Below are 27,937 nucleotides of genomic sequence, written 5' to 3'. Positions count from 1 at the left end.
ATCAGCTGTCTGAGACTATAACAGATTTACTCGGTAAATCTTTATTAAAATTCAAATGACCCGGAGCGGTTCTGACCTTAACCAGGGAGCCACGTTTATTACATCTAGTAAAGAGGGTGAGATGTGCACACACATATATGTGACTGTGAAACGTGAGTGGTGTGAATGTAAACACGCTGTGCTCCGTGTTGGGGAGTCAGATGAGTCGTGGCTCGGTCCGGACGGAACCGGCTCCACCCACATTTAACGGGCGGACACGACCGAGCTTTGTTCTCGCAGAGCCGTAAATATACCTGTGAAATGCGGTCATATGCGGCATTTACGGGCGTTATTTAAAGAATAAATCCGCACCGAAGGGAAACGAGAACGCATGACGTAAAACCACTTCCGGTTCTAAACGCAGTGGAGCTGGTGGAGGCGCGCGAGCCAGCTCCGTAGTTAGGTAACGTAGGTGACGGGTAACGTAGGTAACCGGTAACTTAGGTAACAGGTAACGTAGGTAACCGAGGTAGGCAGCAGCGCTAGCTGTCTGTGTGTTTGGACGTGAGCGGAACCAGCCGGACTTGATCTGCACGGGTGAGTAGATGAACCCAGCGGCCATGTCCACGACACCGTGTCTCTTCTGTTTGGAGACGGCGGACATGTCCACAACGCTCTGTGTGTGCGTGTGTGTGTGTGTGTGAGTGTGAGTGAGTGAGAGTGTCTCCAACATGACCGACACAGTGTCTCTTCTGTCTGTGTGTGTGTGTGTGTGTGTGTGTGTGTGTGTGTGTGTCTAACATGTCCACGACACCGTGGCTCTTCTGTGTGAGTGAGTGTGTGTGTGTGTGTGTGTCTCTCTAACATGTCCATGTCACCGTGTCTCGTGTGTGTGTGTGTGTGTGTGTGTGTGTGTGTGTGTGTGTCTAACATGTCCACGACACCATGTCTCTTCTGTGTGAGTGAGTGAGTGTCTCTAACATGTCCACGATGTTGTGTCTCTAACATGTCCACGACATCATGTCTCTTCTGTGTGAGTGAATGTCTCCAACATGTCCACGACACCGTGTCTCTTCAGTGTGAGTGAATATCTCTAACATGTAGATGACATTGTGTCTCTAACACCTAGCTAGGTAATCTTTCAACATGTCTAAGGTTCACCAATTATGTGCTTAAGGCTTCCTTGAGATTTTCAGTGCTGTCACAAGCTTGTTAATTGATTGCATCATGTGTTGTCAAACAAGTCGCATGCTTAGGAATGTATACTGCAAATCTCTCAAGTTTATAAAAGATCTTTAGACTTTTAAAGCTGTTATCCTTTGTGGGTTGCCTTGCTCTCATTTCAGACATAGTGTAGGTTACATTTGTCATCTTGCCTAGTTCATGGCATCAGATGCATATTTAGTAGGCCTTGTCTTTGTGTTCAGACTGGTTTGACTCCATTGACTTCACCTCCAGTGTGTGTGAATCCCTGGTGACTGTAGCGTCTCACTTCATTGACATGGGGGAATTATGTTAGAGGTGTGTGTGGCTTTATGTGGGAAGTCCAGTGACTTTGGCATGTTGCCCTGTCAGGACACCCATAGTTTGTATATTACAGAGGTTTGTCTGACACGTGCGTAGATTTTATGAAAGGCTTGCAGTTTTAGGGAATTGGCAGAGCAGTTCTTGTAGCACTAATAGTGAAGAACCCTGCTGTCGCTCTGGAAATCAACAATAAAACGGCACAATTGGTCTGCTTTCATATCGGTGGAAGTTTTCTGTCTGAATCCTCCTCATATGTAACGCGGTAGCACTAAACTGAGTCGTATGCATGTATACAGCGAGCATGTGCAGGCAGACACTCCTGTAGGCATCAGCCAACATACTTGGACATTTCATAACACGACCTCGTGTGCTGGAGGGGACGCTGTCTAACTAGATCAGAAAAAATAAGCAAGAACCTTTCAGGAATTAAAAAATGGTTTTAACACTACATATAAATATATTCATAATAATGTGTGTAAGGCTGTACCTGTTCAGACAGCACGTCTGAACAGATCTGAACAGCCCATTGGCAATCGCGTGATGCAAAGCTCCACACACACAACATGGAGTTGTGACTTTGACGTTTGCGTCAGGCTGTGAACTCTGTTTGGGTCCATATAAAACCCTTTCTCTATGTCATTGACTGGGACACGAGGGATGTGTGTATCTACTATCTTTTGAGCTGTGTTTCTAAAGCTATTTTCTGAATAACTGTTAAGCTTTTTAGAAGCATGACTAACCCAAATGGCAGCATTTGAAAAGCTGAGCCCACTAACGCAGTTTAAGGGGTTTAGTCTGATCTTCTTCAGTTAGCGGCTTCAGTCCCAGAACCAGGTTTCTTCAGTCCAAGGAAGTTTAGTTGATCAGGTTGTAGATGATCCCTGCATTTGTTTCTGCGATGTTTTTGACTCAGAACTTGATAGTCTGGTCTTCCAGATTTGATGGCCTGGGTTTGACGTTCCATGAAAGTCACAGCTGTTGGTTTTACACGTGTCAGTGGTGTACGTAGATGGTAGAGGAGAAACCTGCTGTAAAACACTCAAAGAAAATTGATGGAAAACATTTTTAGAACAGTACACAGTGCATCTAGAACATGTACAACACACTGTTCATTGTCAATTATTTTACCTCACTTAACCCTGTGGACCTGAACACCCTAAACCCCAGACACATTTGGACCTGAATGTCTTAGTAGCCTTTAATAGTATTTTAAGTTTAATGAGAATTTAATCTTCCCAGATTAGACAGCAGTTAGGCTGCATGTTTCTCTAAGGTCCTTTGAGGAACAGCTTCTATGATTAACAGTGCTATTATTGCACCATATGAGGTTAAGCTAAGATAAATGTCGGGGTGAGTTTCTTCTCTCCACTGCTAGACTGGCATAAAGCCTGTGATTAGTGCTGGTTCTTCTCATTCCGATTCAGAAGCGAGTGATTGTGTGTGTGTGTGTGTGTGTGTGTGTGTGTGTGTGTGTGTGTGTGTGTGTGTGTGTGTTTCTTGTGCATTTGCTGTAACCAGGGTTTAGTCGGGAGGTCACCGCAGTTTAACAGCAGGTCCCTGTGGCGTGTGTGTAGAGGACTGGGTGTGAAGAACCGTAGCTGGACTATCAGAAGCAGGAGGAGCTGAGACGTCTGGGCTCCTGCTTCAGCTCCGTGAGGAGAGCGGTGGGTAGAGACCAGGTGTGTGATCAGCGCTTGGTGGGAGGAGTTAACATCTAGGTATTCACAAAGCACTCGGAGCACACAACTCTCAGCCACACAACATTCACTATATGTTTGATTTTTTTGACTGTTTAGGGGTGAAATAGGGGGTAAACGCCCCAATTAAGCTCACTAACCCATTAAGCACACTTGCAACATTGACTACAAATTATGCTAATACAGAACCATGTTATTATCCTGCTTGATGTGTAAATCAGTATATGTAGTTGTGTTTTAAATATTCCATGCATTTTAAAGCCAGTCATACTGCTGCATATTCTGAAAACATCCTGTCAATGTTACCTCTTCCCTGTGGCCATTTTGAAAGACTCATGAAAACTTTAATCTGGAGAGACCTCTCAGATTTAGAAACTTTTAATATACTTTTCATTTGGGTATCACCAATTTTTTTACTAATTTTACTAATTACTAATTTTAATACAACCTAGCACAAGCTGGAACTTGAATGCAAGAGGAAGTTACAGTTAATTCAAAAGACAGTTTTACAGTGTTTTAGCAAACGCCACAATTCGTAGTTAGCATGCTAGTCATATGAGATTGCTGAATAATACATCAATATATTAAATCACACATAATAATTTCTTGTTTTTTTTCTATTTAGCACATAATTTATTTCCAAATGGATGAGAAATAATATTTGTACATTTCAGGATTTTTTACAGATTTTGTATCATTTTTACAGCAGTATAAAAACTGGAGTGCATCAGTATGAGCACATTGGAGAAAAGCTTAAGTATAAATAAATCAGTATTTCTAGATTAACTACAAACAGTTTATGATTATATAGTACACTGTAAAGAACATTTATGTGACAATATTATTTTTATCATAATGTTATTATTACATCCTTTCAAAAAACCGGGTTGCTTGCATAGACTGCTTGGCTCCTCAGTCTAACAACAATACCACCAATAAGGTAAATATTCAAACATTTGGTATCAGTGGGTACTGTGAAAGGTTCCTGCAGCACTGGAGGTACAATGTTTTCAGAAAGGAAATGGTTAGACTTGAATTCCTATATATTAAATTGGTCAGTTTGTCTATGGGTCACTCTGTGTTTACTGTATATACAATTAGATGGATTCTGGTCATTAAGGGAGAAGATGGATTTTTTTGGGAATTGTAAGTTTGAAATTGAAGAATGTGAAATAGCTAAACGAACTAGATAGTGAATGTGCAGGACACCGACTTTTGTTCTTGTCTCAACAATCTGCTTTAATATAATAATAATAATCTTTATTTGTATAGCAACTTTCATACATACATGCAACTCAAAGTGCTTTACAGTATAATAAGTTTTAAGTTATTTACAGTTGGCAGTTGGTTGCAGTGGAGTTAGTAGTGGAGTTAGGTTGTCTTGTGTATATGTATGTAGGAGTGTATATGGGTGTGAATGAAGGTGTGTGGGTGAATGTGTGTGGGTGTATATGGGGGTGAATGTATATATGAGTTTGAGTGTATGAGTGAGGATGGCTGGTTCTGGGTCGGGGGTAGTTGTGCCCGGTCCTCTCCCGGCTGCTCCCCTGTGATTACTGCTCCCCTCCAGAGGGGGGGGGGCGCCTTGGGGTTTTGGGGCCCGGCTTGGTGCTCCGGCTGGCGGTTGGCCCGCTCCCCTGGCGGGAGGGGGGCCCTGCCGTGTGAGGGGTGGCTCTTGGGGGCATGGGGCGCTGGAGTCTTGCGGGGAAGGCCATCCTGGGGGTGGCTCTGTTTCCTCTGGTTCCCCTGGGCTTGCGCTCCGTGGTTGGGAGGGTGCTGTCCGGGGTCTCCCTCTCCCAGCCGCTGGGGTGGGCATGCGGGGGTCACTGGGAAGTGTGGTCCTGGGACTTCCCAGTGAAAGAAAGAAAGTTGGCTTGACAGAGCTGACTTGCTGTTTTTCTTATTTAACTTGTTTTCTTAACCAACAGTGTTTGGTGAACGAGCATGATTGTCACGCGTTTCTGCACGTTTGTGTGTCTCTCCCCCCATATGTACGTTTACCACGTGTTTGTGTTCCTCCCGCTACACCATCTTGGAATAATTAAGAACATCAGGGACAGAAATGTCCCCTCTGTCACTCCGTCTGCTCGCTGGATGATGTGAGCGGACTGTGCAAAGTAGTTTTTTCCCGTGTTTGATCCCTTAGATTGTCTGTGTGTCTGATTGTCTGTGTGTCTGATTGTCTGTGTGTCTGATTGCCTGTAACCAAATCTGTCAACAAACCTAAACAAACATACGCAAATATACTGTGACACTGTGGTGGTGGTGGTGTAGCTGGACACTGTGAAGGTGGTGGTGTAGCTGGACACTGTGAAGGTGGTGGTGTAGCAGGACACTGTGAAGGTGGTGATGTAGCGGGACACTGAAGGTGGTGGTGTAGTGGGACACTGTGGTGATGTAGCGGGACACTGTGAAGGTGGTGGTGTAGCGGGACACTGTGAAGGTGGTGGTGTAGCGGGACACTGTGAAGGTGGTGGTGTAGCGGGACACTGTGAAGGTGGTGGTGTAGCGGGACACTGTGAAGGTGGTAATGTAGCGGGACACTGTGAATGTGGTGGTGTAGCGGGACACTGAAGGTGGTGTAGCAGGACACTGTGAAGGTGGTGTACAGATTTCACTGAGAGCCTAATTCTCAGGTGCTGTTTGGAAACAATGGGGTGTTGTGATGAGTAGCTAGACTCTGCAGGGTTGATGTGTCCTCATGGCAGATAAATGATGTTCAAGTCCTCCTCATCACGGAGGGGGTAGTTGGTGTCCTTTCAAGGGTCACAGTGCAGAACTGTCTCCTAATCCCGGAACACAACGACGCGCTCTGTGCTCTATCACTGGGCAGCCATTTTGTGCACGTTGACTGGGTGACTCATGGTGAACCTCGTCCCTGTGTCTCCAGCCAACACACAGCAGCCTTGTTTGGGTCACAAGCGTCGTCTGTTTATTTCTTTATTCATTTGCAGTGAATGTCTCCAGCGTAGAGCAGAGAGAATGCTGTCTTCTGTGTGGCAGAATAAGATGCTGCTCACACTCTCCATCTATTGACTTTAGCTCTATGTTAATCGCTTTACATTTTTCTCCATGTTTTTAGTGTAGTGGTTCTGCATTTACACAGCAGCGTAGGTGTGTTTAGTGCACCTGCGTAGGTGTGTTTAGTGCACCTGCGTAGGTGTGTTTAGTGCACCAGCGTAAGTGTGTTTAGTGCACCTGCGTAGGTGTGTTTAGTGCACCTGCGTAGGTGTGTTTGGTGCACCAGCGTAGGTGTGTTTGGTGCACCTGCGTAGGTGTGTTTAGTGCACCAGCGTAGGTGTGTTTAGTGCACCTGCGTAGGTGTGTTTAGTGCACCAGCGTAGGTGTGTTTGGTGCACCAGCGTAGGTGTGTTTGGTGCACCAGCGTAGGTGTGTTTAGTGCACCAGCGTAGGTGTGTTTGGTGCACCAGCGTAGGTGTGTTTGGTGCACCAGCGTAGGTGTGTTTGGTGCACCAGCGTAGGTGTGTTTAGTGCACCTGCGTAGGTGTGTTTAGTGCACCAGCGTAGGTGTGTGTAGTGCACCAGCGTAGGTGTGTTTGGTGCACCTGCGTAGGTGTGTGTAGTGCACCAGCGTAGGTGTGTTTAGTGCACCAGCGTAGGTGTGTTTAGTGCACCAGCGTAGGTGTGTTTGGTGCACCAGCGTAGGTGTGTTTGGTGCACCAGCGTAGGTGTGTTTGGTGCACCAGCGTAGGTGTGTTTAGTGCACCAGCGTAGGTGTGTTTGGTGCACCAGCGTAGGTGTGTTTGGTGCACCAGCGTAGGTGTGTTTGGTGCACCAGCGTAGGTGTGTTTGGTGCACCAGCGTAGGTGTGTTTGGTGCACCAGCGTAGGTGTGTTTAGTGCACCAGCGTAGGTGTGTTTGGTGCACCAGCGTAGGTGTGTTTGGTGCACCAGCGTAGGTGTGTTTGGTGCACCAGCGTAGGTGTGTTTGGTGCACCTGCGTAGGTGTGTTTGGTGCACCTGCGTAGGTGTGTTTAGTGCACCAGCGTAGGTGTGTTTAGTGCACCAGCGTAGGTGTGTTTGGTGCACCTGCGTAGGTGTGTTTGGTGCACACAGTGTTCTCAGGCTGGTGCTCATAACATAGTTGAACCATGACTTTGGTGTCCAGAGTGAAATATTGCTGTGTTCTGTTAAAGGGTGTGATGGAGGAGGTCACATGGTCTGGTGACACTACCAGGTTGTTCAGTGGGCGGGTCTAAAACGTGCTCCTCCTCCTCGGCTCTTGAGAGCACTCGGTCAGCAGCAGGGCCAGCATAGTTGTGTAGGGTGCATTAGGACAGAGTGCTGCTCTTGCAAAACTTTGAACACAAGTGTGTCTGTGAGAAAATGCCACTAACTCTGTGTCACAACTATCACTGTACCACTGACTGGTCTTGAGAGGACACCACCCCGACATCAAGGAAGTGTAACCAAAGAGACCCTTTTCATTCTAGCGTGTTTGGCAAGATTGCAGGGCCAGCAGTAGCGTTCAGGCAGGTGTCTTGATCACGCACACTAGTGCGTCTGAAGTGAAGCCTTCCAGACTCTTTCTGGTATTCTGTTATGCAGATTTGTGGTGTGTGCTCACCCCCTCTTGCCCACTCTAATGCAGTCTAGTCCATCTCTGCTGCAGCTGTGTGCTGGTGTGGACGGGAAGGGGGATGAGCGCTGAAGCGGAGCGATGCCGTACGTGGACCGACACAACCGCGTCTGTGGCTTCCTCGACATCGAGGAGCTGGAGAACAGCGGCAGGTTCCTGCGCCGCTACTTCCTCCTGGACACACAGCAGGGCAGTCTGCTGTGGTACATGGACAACCCGCAGGTAAATAGCTGCACCCTAGACCTGGACCACGGTCCTCACTCTGCACCCTAGACCTGCACCACGGTCCTCACTCTGCACCCTAGACCTGCACCACGGTCCTCACTCTGCACCCTAGACCTGGACCACGGTCCTCACTCTGCACCCTAGACCTGCACCACGGTCCTCACTCTGCACCCTAGACCTGCACCACGGTCCTCACTCTGAACCCTAGACCTGCACCACGGTCCTCACTCTGCACCCTAGACCTGCACCACGGTCCTCACTCTGAACCCTAGACCTGCACCACGGTCCTCACTCTGCACCCTAGACCTGCACCACGGTCCTCACTCTGCACCCTAGACCTGCACCACAGTCCTCACTCTGCACCCTAGACCTGCACCACGGTCCTCACTCTGCACCCTAGACCTGCACCACGGTCCTCACTCTGCACCCTAGACCTGCACCACGGTCCTCACTCTGAACCCTAGACCTGCACCACGGTCCTCACTCTGCACCCTAGACCTGGACCACGGTCCTCACTCTGCACCCTAGACCTGCACCACGGTCCTCACTCTGCACCCTAGACCTGCACCACGGTCCTCACTCTCCACCCTAGACCTGCACCACGGTCCTCACTCTGCACCCTAGACCTGCACCACGGTCCCCACTCTGAACCCTAGACCTGCACCACGGTCCCCACTCTGCACCCTAGACCTGCACCACGGTCCCCACTCTGCACCCTAGACCTGCACCACGGTCCTCACTGTGCACCCTAGACCTGCACCACGGTCCCCACTCTGCACCCTAGTCCTGCACCACGGTCCCCACTCTGCACCCTAGACCTGCACCACGGTCCTCACTGTGCACCCTAGACCTGCACCACGGTCCCCACTCTGCACCCTAGACCTGCACCACGGTCCTCACTCTGCACCCTAGACCTGCACCACGGTCCTCACTCTGCACCCTAGACCTGGACCACGGTCCTCACTCTGCACCCTAGACCTGCACCACGGTCCTCACTCTGCACCCTAGACCTGCACCACGGTCCTCACTCTGCACCCTAGACCTGGACCACGGTCCTCACTCTGCACCCTAGACCTGGACCACGGTCCTCACTCTGCACCCTAGACCTGCACCACGGTCCTCACTCTGCACCCTAGACCTGCACCACGGTCCTCACTCTGCACCCTAGACCTGCACCACGGTCCTCACTCTGCACCCTAGACCTGCACCACGGTCCTCACTCTGCACCCTAGACCTGCACCACGGTCCTCACTCTGCACCCTAGACCTGCACCACGGTCCTCACTCTGCACCCTAGACCTGCACCACGGTCCTCACTCTGCACCCTAGACCTGCACCACGGTCCTCACTCTGCACCCTAGACCTGCACCACGGTCCCCACTCTGCACCCTAGACCTGCACCACGGTCCTCACTCTGCACCCTAGACCTGCACCACGGTCCTCACTCTGCACCCTAGACCTGCACCACGGTCCTCACTCTGCACCCTAGACCTGCACCACGGTCCCCACTCTGCACCCTAGACCTGCACCACGGTCCCCACTCTGCACCCTAGACCTGCACCACGGTCCTCACTCTGCACCCTAGACCTGCACCACGGTCCTCACTCTGCACCCTAGACCTGCACCACGGTCCCCACTCTGCACCCTAGACCTGCACCATGGTCCTCACTCTGCACCCTAGACCTGCACCACGGTCCTCACTCCACACCTCATGCCTGTGCAATGGTCCCCACTGTCATGAGAACTCAGTTAAGTTTTTTTATTGAGTCTAGTTTAATAGCAGTTTATTCCATGATCATCTGAAATCCCACTTACATCAATGTTAAGGGTGTCAACACCAGACTTGACTCTATATGTTATGACGAGCACCCTCCTGCTCTCCATCGTGGTAACGACATCATCTCCTCTTTGTCCTGGGAGACGCACTCGGAGCTCAAAGTGCAGGTTGAGCACAAAATATAATGTTAGTTTAAAAAAACTGTATGTTTTTCTGAGTTCAGTATGTTTGATGTTTGAGTTCAAACCTTTAATGAAATATGCAGCTTATTGCAACAAACAATTATTAAAATAAGGATAAGGCACTGCCTTAAAAAACACAAAAATAAATAGGCCTACATTAATAAAGAATTTTTTTTTTAGGATTTTCTTTCTTTCATTAGTCTCTGGCATCAAGCTTAGCTACATTTAAATCAAATTAGGTAGGGACCTGAAACTAAGGAGTTATTCACAAAAATAAAGTTAATTTGTGTCCAATTTAACCCCCCCCCCCCCCCCCCCCCCCCCCCCCCAAAAGATCAAATCTCACTCCCACTGGCGTAGGGGAGGGGCACGCAAGGCACGCACTGCGGGGGGGGGCCCGAAAACAAGTGGGCCCCGCCTTAGGACGAGTTTATTGTTTAGTCATCCTCCTGGGTGATGTTAAGCCTGGTTTATACTTGAGGGTCTGCGCGGCGAAAATGACGTAATCGCTGTGGCTCCGCCCGTGCGCGAGAGCCTCGCGCGCTGTCGATTCGCGAGGTCGTGCACCTTTCGAATTTTGTAATTTCGCGCGCGCGCGCCGCGCTTCAGCGCGATGAACAAAGTCATGTTTGCAGGGTTCATACACCTTAACAAGGTGGAATTAAAGCATTTGTACATCACTTTCAAGGTCCATTTCAATATTTCCCAGCACGTTAAACTTAGTTAAATATTTATACATATACTCGAAATTATTCGCTTTTTATCACATTATTTAATGGTCAAAACGCCCAATCTTAACGTCTTCACGTTCTCTCATGTTTCGTCCTGGAATTACAAGAGGCTCGTATTTGTTAACGTATCGTTTCGGACAACACTGCAAAGCCATATTTACTGCAGTGACGCTCGCGACGCTCGCGAAAGTATAAACGCCTACACCGCTCGCGCAGGTTCGCGCGCTACGGTCGCTCGTGAGATTTTAGCTCACGCACGGGCCTCCTCATTGCCTCCTTGCGGTGGGGCCCCAGAATGCGCTACGCCTCTGCTCACTCCAAGTGATCTTGAAAAGTTGGCAACCCTGCGATAAGTAAGTACTAAGTTAACGCTCTGTTTATGGTAACTTTAGCAGCTAACTAGCAATTTAGATTACAGAGATGATGGTCCCTATTCATCATTGTTGTGACAATTAGCCACAACATGCTTCAGGTACATGCTCGTACATCGCGGTTGTGCTGCCGTGGAAGGTAAGTTCTGTCTTGCAGATATTGCACGCGTTTCGGAACCCGACTACGGAAAATGATCCCACACTTTTGAGTTCCGTAGCCGGGTAGCCACGATACCAGAACCTGTCTGTATAACGTCCTGGGATGTCGTCAACTGTCTACCCCGGTTTCCACTAAACTGCGCATGTGCGTCAAGGACAGAAACGCAGACGCAGCAGTGGAAACTGTAGCAGCAGTTTGGAGAGGGAAAAAAAACGACGCATCGACTAATAAATTAGTCGTCGACTATTTTAGTAGTCGACATAGTTGTGACTAGTCGACTAATCATGGCAGCCCTAGTAATATAATTTCATCTAGCTATGTTTTCTCATGTTTATTATAATTGTAATATAATTTCATCTAGCTATGCTTTCTCACGATTCGTATTCACTCTTGAGATTTGATTCTGTTGTCATTTTGGCTTTTGTTTCAGAATCTGCCTGTAGGGTCTGCCTGTGTGGGATCTCTCAAACTTACCTATATATCCAAAGTAAGATTTAGTCTTTTTCCTTTTTTATTTTATGTTTTTTTTGTAAATGTTGTAAAGGTTTTGCAGTTAATTAACTGTCTATATTTAACCTTTGTAGCTCATGTAACAAGTGATCAAAGACTGCAGCGTTAATTCAGACTTTCTCTCCACGTTCCTCTGCAGGTCAGCGATGCCACCAAGCAAAGGCCCAAAGCTGAGTTCTGCTTTGGTGTGTTTCTTGACTTTCTGATGCACAGTAAACCCAATCAGAAATAACCAGAACACCACACACTTTCTACTGAATCATCAGTCCGGAAATCACACATGGAATAACGTCAACACATGACACATTTCAGACTGGCCTTTGGTCTGCAAGTACTTTTGTTTATTTCCAGTCTCTCCATGAAAATCAGGGTCATACTCCTGCGTTTGTATTTGGTCCCTGTTAGAGGAGGGTGACCCCATAGCCCCGCACGCACCTGCCTGTGTGCCGCTGGGACACGCACCTGTGTGGTAGCGTTTTAAGTGTCCCAAGTAAAATGGTTTGGCTGTGATTCATCAGGCAGATGCTGGGACGCCTGGCGAGTGAGTCAGGACCCCCCTGCTTGTGTTTCTGCTCGTATGACCATGTGAGCTGTGTGGAGATCCCCACACCCTCCATGCCCTTTTGTACCTCACCTACGTGAGGCTGAATTGAGCCTGCCAACATCAATGGTATTTAAACGTCATCCTTAAATACTATACAGACACACACACACACACACACACACACACACACACACACACACACAGACGGAGGATTAAGGGAGTGCAGCTATTTGGGAATACGATGCTGTGTGTTGTTGCATCTCTGCACTGCCTGTAGCTTTATTTACTCCATTGGCTCTGTTAAGACTTTTTATGTAAGAGGCCAGAAAAATGCAGATGTTTCTGTTGTATGATGGTCCTCGTGTGAAAACAATGTGATTCTGTGTCATCAGTGAAGCTCGTGTACTAGCATGATTACAAACACATAATGTATGAGCACACACGTCTGGTCACAATATTGATAATCATGTTGTAATTACCTTCACTTCTCTCTCTCTCTCTCTCTCTCTCTCTCTCTCTCTCTCTCTCTCTCTCTCTCTCTCTCTCTCTCTCTCTCTCTCTCTCTCTAGTCATTAATGCAGGAATGAGGAAGTTCTTCTTACAGGCTAATGACCGGCAGGACCTTGTAGAGTGGGTCAACGCACTCAACAACGCCACTAAAATCACTGTAAGTGTTTGATTGAATTCACTGTGTGCTTGCATGTATGTGAAATACTAGGGTGGCATATGGCAGTACCATAAAACAGGTTCAGCAGTGTTGAAGGAGTTCTACACAGCTGTCACTGCTAGGGTGAATGTGGCTTGATATCCAGAATCATTACACTGGCCTAGGGGTCAGAAATAGGTAACTGAGGAAGAGGAGGAGGAAGACTAACAATTCTGTATGCCAAGAACTTGCCCTAGTTTCCACTCGTACAAGATATTTCTAATGAATCAGTGTTTCTTTATATACAGTAGAACCCCGGAACTTGACGGCCTCAGTCCTTGACATATTCGGAGTTTGGCGCAAAATTTCGAGACAATTTTGTCTTGGAGCCTGAACAAAACTTCAGAATCTGACCCGACTCACGTGACTTTTGTAAACAAAATACAGTTTGTGCTTCGGTCACATGCTGCTAGTTGCTGCTAGTTGGCGTTGGCATTGTTCAATGGGTTTTAAATCATTTTGAGGCTGTGCTCCAGGTTTTGCTGTATTTTTGTAGTTTGCAGAAGAGGAAACGTAAGAACAATATTGTTGAAAAAGGCGATCATAGAGAAGTATGAAAAAGGCATTCGTGTGACGGACTTAGCATTGGAATTCCACTTGATGGTTGAGAACGGATTAATCAATTTTCAGTTATTTCTTATGGGGAAAATTGATTCGGAACTCGACTGCATCACTTTTCGACGCTCCTTCTGGAACGAATTAGTGTTGTTCCATTAGTTCTGGGGTTCTACTGTATATGGATGCATAATGATCATGAGTACCCATGGTCATTGAAACAGGTCTGTCCACTACAGGCAGGCAATAAGTCCTCCCCACTCCCAAGACCTCAGATAGGGAGGATTGACACCTGACTAACACTTGTTGCGGTTGTACTAGGTTGTACTATTCAGATGATCAGCCAGGATTCATCATTACTGGATCTAGGTGTATTTCTTGGACTGTCCTGAGTTCTTGTCTGCAGGAAGCACTAATCTATGATGCAAGTGGGCCCTATTGGGTGGACAGTGGAGCCATTCTGTAGCAATGTACAGAAGTCATGTTCACATTATAAAAACACTGCTCCCCCCCAGGTGCCGAAGTCCTGTGATGTGGTTCATAGTTCTCAGTGTCAGAGGGCAGTGTCTGATATTCAAGGCAGCAAAAAGCAAGTCTCCTATCGTACTCAGATCATTGGAGGAGTCCCGATCGTCACACGCACACAGGTACTTCATACCGGATCCAACATGGGGATGACGCGCGCACACACACCCTTCTCACTCCAACTGTCCCTCAGCAGGAGGGAGATGATGGACACACAGCTGGAAAAGGGAAGGAGACCTGCCGGAGGCCTGGACACCTGCCCAACGTCCTGTGTAGGACAGCTGAGGATCAGGGTGTGATCAAAGCAGGCTACTGTGTGAAACAGGGAGCTGTGGTGAGTACCGCGTGGAGCATGCTGATCTGGGGACAGGTGTGTGTGTGTGTGTGTGTGTCTATATATGCTTTTAACATATGTGTGCTTTTTATACATACACTTACCGGCCACTTTATTAGGTACATCTTGCTAGTACTGGGTTTGACCCCCTTTTGCCTTCAGAACTGCTTTAATCCTTCATGGCAGATTCAACAAGGTACTGGAAACATTCCTCAGAGAGTCTGGTCCATATTGACATGATAGCGTCACGCAGTTGCTGCAGATTTGTTGGCTGCACATAGGGCTGGGGGATATAGAAAAAAATATTATCACAATGTTTTTTTCCATATCAGTCGATATAGATATATATCACGATATACATTAAATCATTATTTCCTTTATACTTTAAAGTGAAGAGAAGTGAAATTTTTAAATTGTATTTATTTTCTAACAAAAGACAAATTGTAATATAGAACATTATACAATAGAATCTTTGTTCTACCCCAAATAAATGAAAGTAGATATTAATACAAAATGCTATCTCAAAAAAATACCTCTATACTGAGCGCTTTTTCTTGTACACTCACACAAAAAAAAAAACATTCTCAGTTAAATTCTCAGTATGTATTCAAACAGGTTTAAACAATCAAAACTAACATTCATTCAGTTCTGATGAGCTAATGCTAAAGCAAATAAAGAAAGGCACATTATTGCTATTGGTGCAGTACTGTTTCACAGTGCTCCGTGTTCAGACAAGTCTGCTACAGAAAGACAAGCCTGTCCACTGCCTCAGGTTTTAAAGCTGCCCCGTGGCAGGTGACAATATTACCCCCTGTGCTAAAAACCCCCTCAGAGAGGGTACTGGTTGCAGGGATGCACAAGTAGCGTTTTGCCAGGCGGCAACGTTTCTCTCTTGAATCTTCCACCACTGCAAACGGTCCATTTCACTGTCTGCATCTGGTGCAAGCAGGTAATTCTCAAGCAATACAATTAAAGATTTTTGTGCAGAGATGGAAAAATAAATTAATGATTAAATAAAAATATATCTATTTTAAATCCACTCATGAAAATGTAAAATATGACAAGCAATATAGTTTTTTAACAAACCAGTCATTTATTTATGAATTTTAAGTTAAGGATTTAATTGAATATCCATACTCACTATAATTTTATTAGCACAATTTTTATTACTCTTAATAACATGCTTAACTTCAACGTGGGATTTTAAGTTCATTATTCCATCTTAATTTGAGCTAGGCATATTATTAAGAATGACTGACAGGAAAATTCTGCTCAACAACTTGCCTATAGCTGTGTGAAATATATGCCCAAAGCACTGCAGCCGTGCCCAGTTGTTAAGTCATGTGACCTTGATCATATTCATTCCAATGTCTTTCGTGATGCAGACCTGTTTGTCTTCATTTAGTCCCCAGGATGTAAGTGCTTCTTTCAATCCTAATGCTAACGCCTATATGGTCTTCAGGTAAGTAGGCAGTTTGAAGACATTTGCTTTTCAAATTCCAGTCTTGGTCAATGGACTGAGCAGTGAGGCTGATATATGGTTCAGACGTGCGACTTGACCACAAATCTGATGTAGTAGCGAATTATGACACATTTTCCAACTCCTTTGGAGTCTCTCTACACTCTGTGTATAGCTGTGGAAGAGCCGTCTGAGAGAAATGTTTACGGCCAGGTAGTTGGTAACGAGGATCAATTACTTTAGCTGATTAAATCCGACATTTTCTACAGTATTTAGTGGCATGTCTTTTGCGATAAAATATGTTTTTTTTTTTGTGTCATACGGTGTGGCGCTGGAGAAGCTAGGCAATATGGTCTGTCATTTTATGTGGATCACCAGTACTTGTTTTCGTCTGGGATTAGGGATGTCCCGATCCAGCTTTTTGTACTTCCGATCCGATACCAATATTTATTTGCACTTCCGATCCGATACCGGCCTATCCGAGCATGTATTAAAGTTTAAAGTTATTTAGCCAAGTTACTTTGTTGTCAAACTCATGTTGAAAGGCGTTTTACTCTTGATAATAAGTAGCCAGCTGAATTAGGTGAGTTTGAATAATACACAATGGTTGGTAAGGAGAAACTGACCAGGGGTGGGTTTCCCGAAACGTTCGTAGCGCTAAGTACTTCTTAACCTCGTACGTTTCATACGAGGTTACGAAGTACTTGGCGCTACGAACGTTTCGGGAAACCCACCCCTGTTTATTTAGCAATTAATAAACTCAAAATAGACAAAATAATAAATAACAAACAGAAATGGCATCAGTAAACCAAGGCTTAAAAAGCCATAAGTGCAAAAAATATTGTAAATTGTATTTAAAAAAAGTGGCAGTTTGTCACGCTTCGTAAACGTTTCTGCCAGTGTTAGTTGTGTAGGAGCTTTCTTTTTGTCTTCGGTTTTCTTTAGAAACTTCTTGTTGTTTATGGTGGTATTTCGCTAAATGCTTGATTAGATTGGTTGTATTAAATGTTCGCACAGCTTTACCACCACGCTTGACTTTACTGTGGCACATGTTGCACTCTACCTCTTCGTCTTTGTCGTCCTTTAAGGTAAAATAATCCCACACAACTGACATTTTTACTGATAACTTCAAATTTACATGGCCATCTTAATGGTTAGGAGATGCCACTGAGCTAAATTGGGGAGATACTATGCTCGTGTGCTGAAGGTGTGCTGGAAAATGCGGACCGGACTTTACTCTCACTGGTGAAATCACAGCAAAAACTGGAATGGATTATCTAAATGGGTGCGCTGGAAAACGTAAAAAATCGAACTTAAAAAAAATGGATCGGGAGTCTGGATCGGCATTTTCTCGTGCTTGCCGATGCGATACCGATACGCATTTTTTGCAAATATCGGCGGTCGATCCGATCTAAATATTTGGATCGGGACAAGTCTAGTTTTACATTGTGTGTGTTGTAGCTTCAAATGTTAAAACAGATTTGTTGTATTACCTGTCTTTTTCTGAATAGCTTTTTTTCAACTATTTCCTCCTTTTCATTTAAGTTTTGGACTGTGTTCGTTTGTTCACCATTTTCTCTTTCAGTAGCACTGCTCAAGTCCTGACGTGCTAGCCTGCAATAACGAAAATATTAGCACGTCCGCTAAGCCGCCACCACGCCCACATTCAATGTTGTGTGCTTCAACCAACCCTGAAATGGCTGGAACTCTAGTTCATCCGCTTGATTGGTCTGGGCGACGCTATTGTCATTGGCTATTCATGTTGTCTGTCAAAACATGGTGGGAATTTAATTTTATCGATTTCTATCGAATGCATCTTATATTTCTAGACCAGACATTTTTTCAATCTTCTGCTGTCCAATTATGGTGAGCCTGTGCAAATTGTAGCCTCAGTTTCCTGTTCTTAGCTGACCGGAGTGGCACCTGGTGTCATCATCTGCTGCTGTAGCCCATCTGCCTCAAGGTTCGACGTGTTGTGTGTTCTACATGTCTCTGTTGTAACGACTGGATATAACGGACCGCCCAATGGAGGATGGGTTCCCTTTTGAGTCTTGGTCCTCCCAAGGTTTCTTCCTTGGAGTTTTTCCTTGCCACTGTCTTCTTTGGCTTGCTCATTAGAGATCTGGACCCATACAATTTTAAAGCTGCTTTGTGACAACATGTGTTGTAAAAAGCGCTATATAAATAACTTTGACTTTGAGTTACTGTTTCTGTTCTATCAGCTCAAACCAGTCTGGCCATTCTCCTCTGACCTCTGGCATCAACAAGGCATTTGCGCCCACAAAACTGCCATCACTGTATATTTTCTCTTTTCGGACCATTCTCTGTAAACCCTAGAAATGGTTGTGCGTGAAAATCCCAGTAGATCAGCAATTTCTGAAATACTCAGACCAGCCCAAGAGGCACCAACAGGTTTGTGGAATAACCCCCAGAGCTGATCTTTGTGGAATACCCCACTGAGCTGATCAAGCATTTACATTAATGAGCAGTTGGACAGGTGTACCTAATAAAGTGGCAAGTGAGAGAGTGTGTGTGTATGTGTGTGTATGTGTGTGTATGTGTGTGTGTGTGTGTGTGTGTGTGTGTGTATATATAATGTATGTATGTATAGTGTGTATATATGTGTATGTATAATTTCATATTTATTCTATCTTTTTGTCTCTGTGCTGTATCAGATGAAAACATGGAAAAGGAGATACTTCCTTCTGGAGGAGAACTCCATGAGCTACTTTAAGTCTGATCTTGTGAGTGCCAACTTAAATCTCTCCTCTGGATGCTTCCTGCGTGGAGGGGGTGTGTGGCGTGAAGTGAATGAGTGCTGATCAGACAACGATGATGTGTGTCGATCGGTCCTGACCCGTGTTCTTCATTGTGTTGGTCTGGACCGGTGTCTGGTCTGGTCCCGTGTCTGGTCTGGACCCGTGTTTGGTCTCAAGTCGTGTTTGGTCTTGATCTGTATCTGGTCTGGACTGGTGTCTCTAACAGCTCTGTGTGTCTACAGGAGAAGGAACCTCTTCGTATGATCCCTCTTAAGGAGGTTCATAAAGCCCAGGAGTGTAAACACAGGTGCACATCTCCTCTAACACTCCTGCACACCAACCTGCCTTTGACATGATTTCACTATTCACTATTCAGTGGTGGCTTGAAATATACATAAGTCCATTTTACCTGTTTGCTTTGGTTTGCAGTGATATTTTGTTGCGAGACAACCTCTTCGAAGTTGTCACCACATCGAGGACATTTTATGTCCAGGTGAGGACTGACTTAGTGGCTGACTCACCTACTGACTCCACCTGCTGACTCCACCTACTGACTCTACCTGCTGACTCCACCTGCTGACTCCACCTGCTGACTCCACCTACTGACTCCACCTGCTGACTCCACCTGCTGACTCCACCTGCTGACTCCACCTACTGACTCCACCTGCTGACTCCACCTGCTGACTCCACCTGCTGACTCCACCTACTGACTCCACCTACTGACTCCACCTGCTGACTCCACCTGCTGACTCCGCCTGCTGACTCCACCTGCTGACTCCACCTGCTGACTCCACCTACTCCTCTGGTTCCAGGCGGACAGTCCTGAGGAGATGTACAGCTGGATCAAGGCCATCTCAGGGGCCATCGTGGCACAGAGGGGCCCAGGAAGATCTGCTGTGCCTGTATGTGTGTGTACACACACACACACACACACACACACACACACACACACACCTACTCACGCGCGCTCACAGACAAGCACGCACACACAAATGCACACACATAGACGAGTGCACACACACTTGCACGCAAACGTGCACATACACTCATGCACATGAACACGCATGCATACACACATATACGCGCGCACACACGTATATATAAATGTATTCATCATTTTCGGTGTATTAACGTAGGGCATTTTAATCTGCTAGGACGTCTGCATGGCGGTACTGTGTGTGTTGAGTCTGTGGTGTGCTGGCATGTTTGAGGTAGCACTGCTTCTGTACACTAGGGGGCGTTGTTATTCAACACCAGGAGACAGACAGACAGTGCAGATAAATGGGTTCTGAGGTAGTTTTTGTCTCTCTGTAGCACTGCATTCTAATACAAACACACACATACTCCACAGATATCCACAGTCTGAGTATATTTTACTACATTTAGGAGCACCCAGACACACTCTTGTATCTCTCTCTGTCTCTCTTGCATCTGTCTCTCTCTGTTCTCACTCTATTTTCTATCATTGTTCTCTCTTTCAGTTTTCTCTTTCTTTCTCTCTCTCTCTCGGTCTCTCCTCTGCCTCTCTTTCTCTACTTCTCTCCCTCTCCTTCTCTCTCTTTCTTTCTCTCTCTCTCTCCCTCTCTCCTTCTCTCCCTTTCTTTCTCTCTCTCTCTCCTTCCCCCTCTCTCTCCCTCTCCCTCTGTCTCTCCTCTGCCTCTCTCTCCTTCTCTCTTCTCTCTCTCTGTCTCTCTTTCTCTCTCTCTCTCTCTCTCTCTCCCTCTCTCTCCTTCTCTCTTACTCTACTTCTCTCTCTCTCTCTGTCTCTCTATCTCTATCTCTCTCTATCTCTATCTCTCCTTCTCTCTCTCTCTCTCTCTCTCTCTCTCTCTCTCTCTCTCTCTCTCTCTCTCTCTCTCTCTCTCTCTCTCTCTCTCTCTCTCTCTCTCTCTCCCCTCTAATATGGCTGTGCACTGTCTTGTTGCAGACGCGCCAGGCCAGAAGGCACTCGAGTCCTTGTATTCAGAGGTACATACCATGTATCGCTCAAGGCAGCACATATGTGAGCTCCGCCCTCTTTAGCCCCTCCCCCTCAGGCCACTCATCTTGCTTAGATAAGCAGTTTACAGGCATAAATTCAACACACACACACACACACTAACCAAATAATTGTAACATGTACCACACACACTGCAGTTAGAGCTTCAGTCACATCCTCGTGTAACCCTGCTTGGCTGGATAAAGGAGCCAACAGCTCTGCTGCCCCCGCCATAGTGACACCGCACTGGGCTCCTGGGTCCTGAGTTCTGGCTCCTGGGTCCTGAGTTCTGGGCTCCTGGGTCCTGAGTTCTGGGCTCCTGGGTCCTGAGTTCTGGGCTCCTGGGTCCTGAGTTCTGGCTCCCGGGTCCTGAGTTCTGTATCCTGAGTTCTGGGCTCCTGGGTCCTGAGTTCTGGGCTCCTGGGTCCTGAGTTCTGGGCTCCTGGGTCCTGAGTTCTGGGCTCCTGGGTCCTGAGTTCTGAATCCTGGGTCCTGAGTTCTGGGCTCCTGGGTCCTGAGTTCTGGGCTCCTGGGTCCTGAGTTCTGGGCTCCTGGGTCCTGAGTTCTGGGCTCCTCTCCTGTTCTCCATCTGTCTATGTTTCAGCTACCATGTGACCTTTTCTACAGTTGGTGTTGGTTATATTGGTTTAATATTTAATATTGGTTAAATAAGTGTTTTTAATGATTTCTCTGCCAGCTTTGCTCCCGCACTACTCTCTCTCATGCCCCGCCCTGTTCTCATGCCCCGCCCCCGCCGTCACCCCGCGTCTCTGTCGCATAGCAGCGTTTTTGCTGATGCTCTTTATGGGACAGTGCGTTTGTAAGGTGTTATTCACGTCTCCTGGAAGTCCTGAGAGCGTTTCTGCTCTGTGGAAGCTCTCGTGCACTCTGTTAAGTGTGCTTGTGGGAAATAAGTGCTTTCATAGGGGAAGTTCTGCCCTACAGAACCCGTTTGATGTTTTTTCAGTAAAATGCTATATATGCTATGCAAATAAAGTTCTGGCACTAATTGTCTCCTTACACAACTGATATGTATGGATAATTTAGTTTAACACGCGTCCTGATCATCATCTTTACTATATGTATATTAATGCTTAACTAATAATGCCATGGATTCAGGTTTTCTCATGAACATGTTGTGCCTGATTTAATGACCATCCTTCAGCAGGTTATGTCGGTCTCTCTGTCACAACTGAGCAGAGTTGTTGTGTTGTTGTTGTGTTGTTGTTATTTCCTGAGTGTCACAGCTCCATAGTTCTGCCTCAGTGTCCATCCTCTGTGCTGCTGTCCTGTCACTTTGTCCATCAAGGGCAGTTGCTGTGTGCAGTGATGGACTAACTCTGTTGAACCAGGCTGTCTGTGTGTCCCCTGTGTGCTGTGATGGACTAACCCTGTTGAACCAGGCTGTCCGTGTGTCCCCTGTGTGCTGTGATGGACTAACCCTGTTGAACCAGGCTGTCCGTGTGTCCCCTGTGTGCAGTGATGGACTAACCCTGTTGAACCAGGCTGTCTGTGTGTCCCCTGTGTGCAGTGATGGACTAACCCTGTTGAACCAGGCTGTCTGTGTGTCCCTTGTGTGCTGTGATGGACTAACCCTGTTGAACCAGACTGTCTGTGTGTCCCCTGTGTGCAGTGATGGACTAACCCTGTTGAACCAGGCTGTCTGTGTGTCCCTTGTGTGCTGTGATGGACTAACCCTGTTGAACCAGATTGTCTGTGTGTCCCCTGTGTGCTGTGATGGACTAACCCTGTTGAAACAGGCTGTCTGTGTGTCCCCTGTGTGCAGTGATGGACTAACCCTGTTGAACCAGGCTGTCTGTGTGTCCCCTGTGTGCAGTGATGGACTAACCCTGTTGAACCAGGCTGTCTGTGTGTCCCCTGTGTGCTGTGATGGACTAACCCTGTTGAACCAGGCTGTCTGTGTGTCCCCTGTGTTCTGATGGACTAACCCTGTTGAACCAGGCTGTCTGTGTGTGTCCTGTGTGCTGTGATGGACTAACCCTGTTGAACCAGGCTGTCTGTATGTCCCCTGTGTTCTGATGGACTAACCCTGTTGAACCAGGCTGTCTGTGTGTGTCCTGTGTGCTGTGATGGACTAACCCTGTTGAACCAGGCTGTCTGTGTGTCCCCTGTGTGCAGTGATGGACTAACCCTGTTGAACCAGGCTGTCTGTGTGTCCCCTGTGTGCAGTGATGGACTAACCCTGTTGAACCAGGCTGTCCGTGTGTCCCCTGTGTGCAGTGATGGACTAACCCTGTTGAACCAGGCTGTCTGTGTGTCCCCTGTGTGCAGTGATGGACTAACCCTGTTGAACCAGGCTGTCTGTGTGTCCCTTGTGTGCTGTGATGGACTAACCCTGTTGAACCAGACTGTCTGTGTGTCCCCTGTGTGCAGTGATGGACTAACCCTGTTGAACCAGGCTGTCTGTGTGTCCCTTGTGTGCTGTGATGGACTAACCCTGTTGAACCAGATTGTCTGTGTGTCCCCTGTGTGCTGTGATGGACTAACCCTGTTGAAACAGGCTGTCTGTGTGTCCCCTGTGTGCAGTGATGGACTAACCCTGTTGAACCAGGCTGTCTGTGTGTCCCCTGTGTGCAGTGATGGACTAACCCTGTTGAACCAGGCTGTCTGTGTGTCCCCTGTGTGCTGTGATGGACTAACCCTGTTGAACCAGGCTGTCTGTGTGTCCCCTGTGTTCTGATGGACTAACCCTGTTGAACCAGGCTGTCTGTGTGTGTCCTGTGTGCTGTGATGGACTAACCCTGTTGAACCAGGCTGTCTGTATGTCCCCTGTGTTCTGATGGACTAACCCTGTTGAACCAGGCTGTCTGTGTGTGTCCTGTGTGCTGTGATGGACTAACCCTGTTGAACCAGGCTGTCTGTGTGTCCCCTGTGTGCAGTGATGGACTAACCCTGTTGAACCAGGCTGTCTGTGTGTCCCCTGTGTGCAGTGATGGACTAACCCTGTTGAACCAGGCTGTCCGTGTGTCCCCTGTGTGCAGTGATGGACTAACCCTGTTGAACCAGGCTGTCTGTGTGTCCCCTGTGTGCAGTGATGGACTAACCCTGTTGAACCAGGCTGTCCGTGTGTCCCTTGTGTGCTGTGATGGACTAACCCTGTTGAACCAGGCTGTCTGTGTGTCCCCTGTGTGCTGTGATGGACTAACCCTGTTGAACCAGGCTGTCTGTGTGTCCCCTGTGTGTTCTGATGGACTAACCCTGTTGAACCAGATTGTCTGTGTGTCCCCTGTGTGCTGTGATGGACTAACCCTGTTGAACCAGGCTGTCTGTGTGTCCCCTGTGTGCAGTGATGGACTAACCCTGTTGAACCAGGCTGTCTGTGTGTCCCCTGTGTGCAGTGATGGACTAACCCTGTTGAACCAGGCTGTCTGTGTGTCCCCTGTGTGCTGTGATGGACTAACCCTGTTGAACCAGGCTGTCTGTGTGTCCCCTGTGTGCAGTGATGGACTAACCCTGTTGAACCAGGCTGTCTGTGTGTCCCCTGTGTGCAGTGATGGACTAACCCTGTTGAACCAGGCTGTCTGTGTGTCCCTTGTGTGCTGTGATGGACTAACCCTGTTGAACCAGACTGTCTGTGTGTCCCCTGTGTGCAGTGATGGACTAACCCTGTTGAACCAGACTGTCTGTGTGTCCCCTGTGTGCAGTGATGGACTAACCCTGTTGAACCAGGTTGTCTGTGTGTCCCTTGTGTGCTGTGATGGACTAACCCTGTTGAACCAGGCTGTCTGTGTGTCCCCTGTGTGCTGTGATGGACTAACCCTGTTGAACCAGGCTGTCTGTGTGTCCCCTGTGTGTTCTGATGGACTAACCCTGTTGAACCAGATTGTCTGTGTGTCCCCTGTGTGCTGTGATGGACTAACCCTGTTGAACCAGGCTGTCTGTGTGTCCCCTGTGTGCAGTGATGGACTAACCCTGTTGAACCAGGCTGTCTGTGTGTCCCCTGTGTGCAGTGATGGACTAACCCTGTTGAACCAGGCTGTCTGTGTGTCCCCTGTGTCCTGTGATGGACTAACCCTGTTGAACCAGGCTCTCTGTGTGTCCCCTGTGTTCTGATGGACTAACCCTGTTGAACCAGGCTGTCTGAGTGTGTCCTGTGTGCTGTGATGGACTAACCCTGTTGAACCAGGCTGTCTGTGTGTCCTCTGTGTGCAGTGATGGACTAACCCTGTTGAACCAGGCTGTCTGTGTGTCCCCTGTGTGCAGTGATGGACTAACCCTGTTGAACCAGGCTGTCTGTGTGTCCCCTATGTGCAGTGATGGACTAACCCTGTTGAACCAGGCTGTCTGTGTGTCCCCTATGTGCAGTGATGGACTAACCCTGTTGAACCAGGCTGTCTGTGTGTCCCGTTTGCAGTGATCTCAAACCTGCTGCAGCATTCTTGCTTAAATTCCTTGTACTGGTTTTAAACGTGTGTGGTTTTACACGTGTGTGGTTTTACACGTGTGAGCTGCGTGTGATGTTATTTGTGCGTGTGTGCTGTGTTGGTGGGAGGTGTGGTGTTAACGCCGTGTTCTCTGTGTCTAGGAGCACGCCATTGGCTCCTCCCCTTTCTACTACACACACGCGCTTGGCCCCGCCCCTTGGAAGACCAGCCCTGCCTTGCCAGCCTACCCAGAATGCCACGGTGCCGCGCGGCCTTGCGTGGGACAGCGAGCACTTCATGAGTCTGTTGCCGTTGCCTCGGCAACATGCCCGCCTGTCACTGCAAGAGACCCACCTCTCCAAGTGAGTCACGAATCTCCGTGGCGACGGCGAAGCAGTTTCGGTGCACATGCCGCCCCTACCCCACCTCGGGACTTTGATGATGTGGAACTACCAGTTAGTCAGGTCTGACCTTTGAACTTTAACCTTTCACACTGATGAGGACTACACTAAAAAGACCTCAATCTGATCAGTGTAGAAGTGTACTGGACTGTCCAAACAGAGCAGCCACAGCACACATCCTGACTGCAGACCGCACAGACGGCCCAGAATGAAGCCTCCCCAGAACCATGAGACCAGATGACCCAGATGACTGGGAGGAATTCTGTGTGTGTGTGTGTGTGTGTGTGTGTGTGTGTGTGTGTGTGTGTGTGTGTGTGTGTGTGTGTGTGTGTGTGTGTGTGTGTGTGTGTGTGTGTGTGTGATTTTTATTCTGTAAGGTTCTTTTGTCCTATAGTTCCTGATTTTCAGCAAACTGTTCTGCTTAGTCTGTGTTTTATATAGCGACAGATCAAATGTTGACTACAGACTATTTTCAGTGGTATTGTATTGGTGTTTCTGGGAGGAACCGGGATGTTGTGAGTGCCACACATGGAGGAGTAGAGGACTGAGACTCGCTCCATGAGCAGGGCGTGAAAGGCCATCTGCTCTGAAGAGGTGCTGGTGATGGCTTGGAACCATTACTCTGTTCACACTTGCACTGTAAACTTTCTAGTGAACAGAAACTGTTACTTTAACTGAAACTTTAATAATTTCACCATGCATCTAATACTGTACACCCAGAGTGGCAAACATGTGGTCCTTCCTCTGCTATAACACACTAAACCTGGTGACAAACCGAAAGGCTGATTGATCACCACAAACTGACTCCAGCCCTGCACATTGTATCCTAGCTGCAGATGGTTATAATAATGTTTATCTCAAACTGACATTTTTGAGTGTTTTTAACATTGTGAGTTTTTGGCATTCTCCTGTGTCCTGTGCGCTCCTCAGGTCAGACTGTGTGATGACCACCACCGTAAACAGTGTTTAGTGTGATGATCACCACAGTATACAGTGTGTAGTGTAATGACCACCACAGTATACAGTGTGTAGTGTAATGACCACCACTGTAAGCAGTGTGTAGTGTGATGACCACCACTGTAAGCAGTGTGTAGTGTGGTGACCACCACTGTAAGCAGTGTGTAGTGTGGTGACCACCACTGTAAGCAGTGTGTAGTGTGATGACCACCACCGTAAGCAGTGTGTAGTGTGATGACCACCACCGTAAACTGTGTGTAGTGTGATGCCCACCACCGTAAACAGTTTAGTGTGATGCCCACCACTGTAAGCAGTGTTTAGTGTGATGACCACCACTGTAAGCAGTGTTTAGTGTGATGAGCACCACTGTAAGCAGTGTGTAGTGTGATCACCACCGTAAACAGTGTGTAGTGTGATGACCACTGTAAACAGAGTTTAGTGTGATGACCACCACCGTAAACAGTGTTTAGTGTGATGACCACCACAGTATACAGTGTGTAGTGTGATGCCCACCACTGTAAACAGTGTTTAGTTTGATGACCACCACTGTATACAGTGTGTAGTGTGATGCCCACCACTGTAAACAGTGTTTAGTGTGATGACCACCACTGTAAACAGTGTTTAGTTTGATGACCACCACTGTATACAGTGTGTAGTGTGATGCCCACCACTGTAAACAGTGTTTAGTGTGATGACCACCACTGTAAACAGTGTTTAGTTTGATGACCACCACTGTATACAGTGTGTAGTGTAGAGGGTCTCCTCCTCAGTCCAGCAGCAAACCAGCAGCAGTGCCGATGTCCTGCACACCACCTCTAGCAGTTCATCCAGCCTGGGTGGGCTAGGAGAGGAGTGTGTGTTACGACTCTCACTCCCCAGGGGTAGAGTGACAACTCTCACTCCCCAGGGGTGTGTGTGTGATGGCTCTCACTCCCCAGGGGTGTGTGTGAGGACTCTCACTCCCCAGGGGTAGAGTGACGACTCTCGCTCCCCATGGGTGTGTGTGATGACTCTCACTCACCAGGGGTGTGTGTGATGACTCTCACTCACCAGGGGTGTGTGTGATGACTCTCACTCACCAGGGGTGTGTGTGATGACTCTCACTCCCCAGGGGTGTGTGTGAGGACTCTCACTCCCCAGGGGTGTGTGTGACGACTCTCACTCCCCAGGGGTGTGTGTGACGACTCTCACTCCCCAGGGGTGTGTGTGACGACTCTCACTCCCCAGGGGTGTGTGTGACGACTCTCACTCCCCAGGGGTGTGTGTGACGACTCTCACTCCCCAGGGGTGTGTGTGACGACTCTCACTCCCCAGGGGTGTGTGTGAGGACTCTCACTCACCAGGGGTGTGTGTGATGACTCTCACTCACCAGGGGTGTGTGTGACGACTCTCACTCCCCAGGGGTGTGTGTGATGACCTGCGGCTGATCCCTCACGAGGACCTCACAGTGCCTGTGCCTTTTTCTAATTTTAACATTTTTTGTCTTTTAAGTGGTGACTGTAACAGTTTAGCTCATATTTTTGTATTATTTATTATGTGAAACCATCATAAGAATAAACCAAATGTATTTAGCTGTG

General features: G+C 47.6%; 1 protein-coding gene across 12 annotated transcripts; it reads left to right on the top strand.

Annotated features, from left to right (window-relative positions):
* On the top strand, positions 1-27,937 carry plekha1a (pleckstrin homology domain containing, family A (phosphoinositide binding specific) member 1a). 12 transcript variants are annotated; one of them, XM_076977794.1, is made up of 14 exons: positions 1-116; positions 3,025-3,185; positions 7,836-8,024; positions 11,678-11,734; positions 11,897-11,942; positions 12,871-12,968; positions 14,078-14,209; positions 14,281-14,421; positions 18,556-18,624; positions 18,882-18,946; positions 19,069-19,132; positions 19,452-19,541; positions 20,567-20,641; positions 25,164-27,937. In XM_076977794.1, exons 3-14 carry the CDS (start codon positions 7,884-7,886, stop codon positions 25,470-25,472), a joined length of 1,287 nt encoding a protein of 428 aa, XP_076833909.1. In that variant the 5' UTR covers positions 1-116; positions 3,025-3,185; positions 7,836-7,883; the 3' UTR covers positions 25,473-27,937. The 12 variants fall into 12 exon arrangements, with proteins under 12 accessions (XP_076833909.1, XP_076833910.1, XP_076833911.1 ...); XM_076977795.1 differs by lacking the exon at positions 1-116 and adding an exon at positions 144-576 and having other exon boundaries at positions 3,081-3,185; XM_076977796.1 differs by lacking the exon at positions 1-116 and adding an exon at positions 144-576 and having other exon boundaries at positions 3,081-3,224.

The sequence above is a fragment of the Brachyhypopomus gauderio genome, chromosome 17 (assembly GCF_052324685.1).
Source record: "Brachyhypopomus gauderio isolate BG-103 chromosome 17, BGAUD_0.2, whole genome shotgun sequence".
Taxonomy (NCBI): domain Eukaryota; kingdom Metazoa; phylum Chordata; class Actinopteri; order Gymnotiformes; family Hypopomidae; genus Brachyhypopomus; species Brachyhypopomus gauderio.
This window is presented reverse-complemented; position numbering and strand designations above follow the sequence as displayed.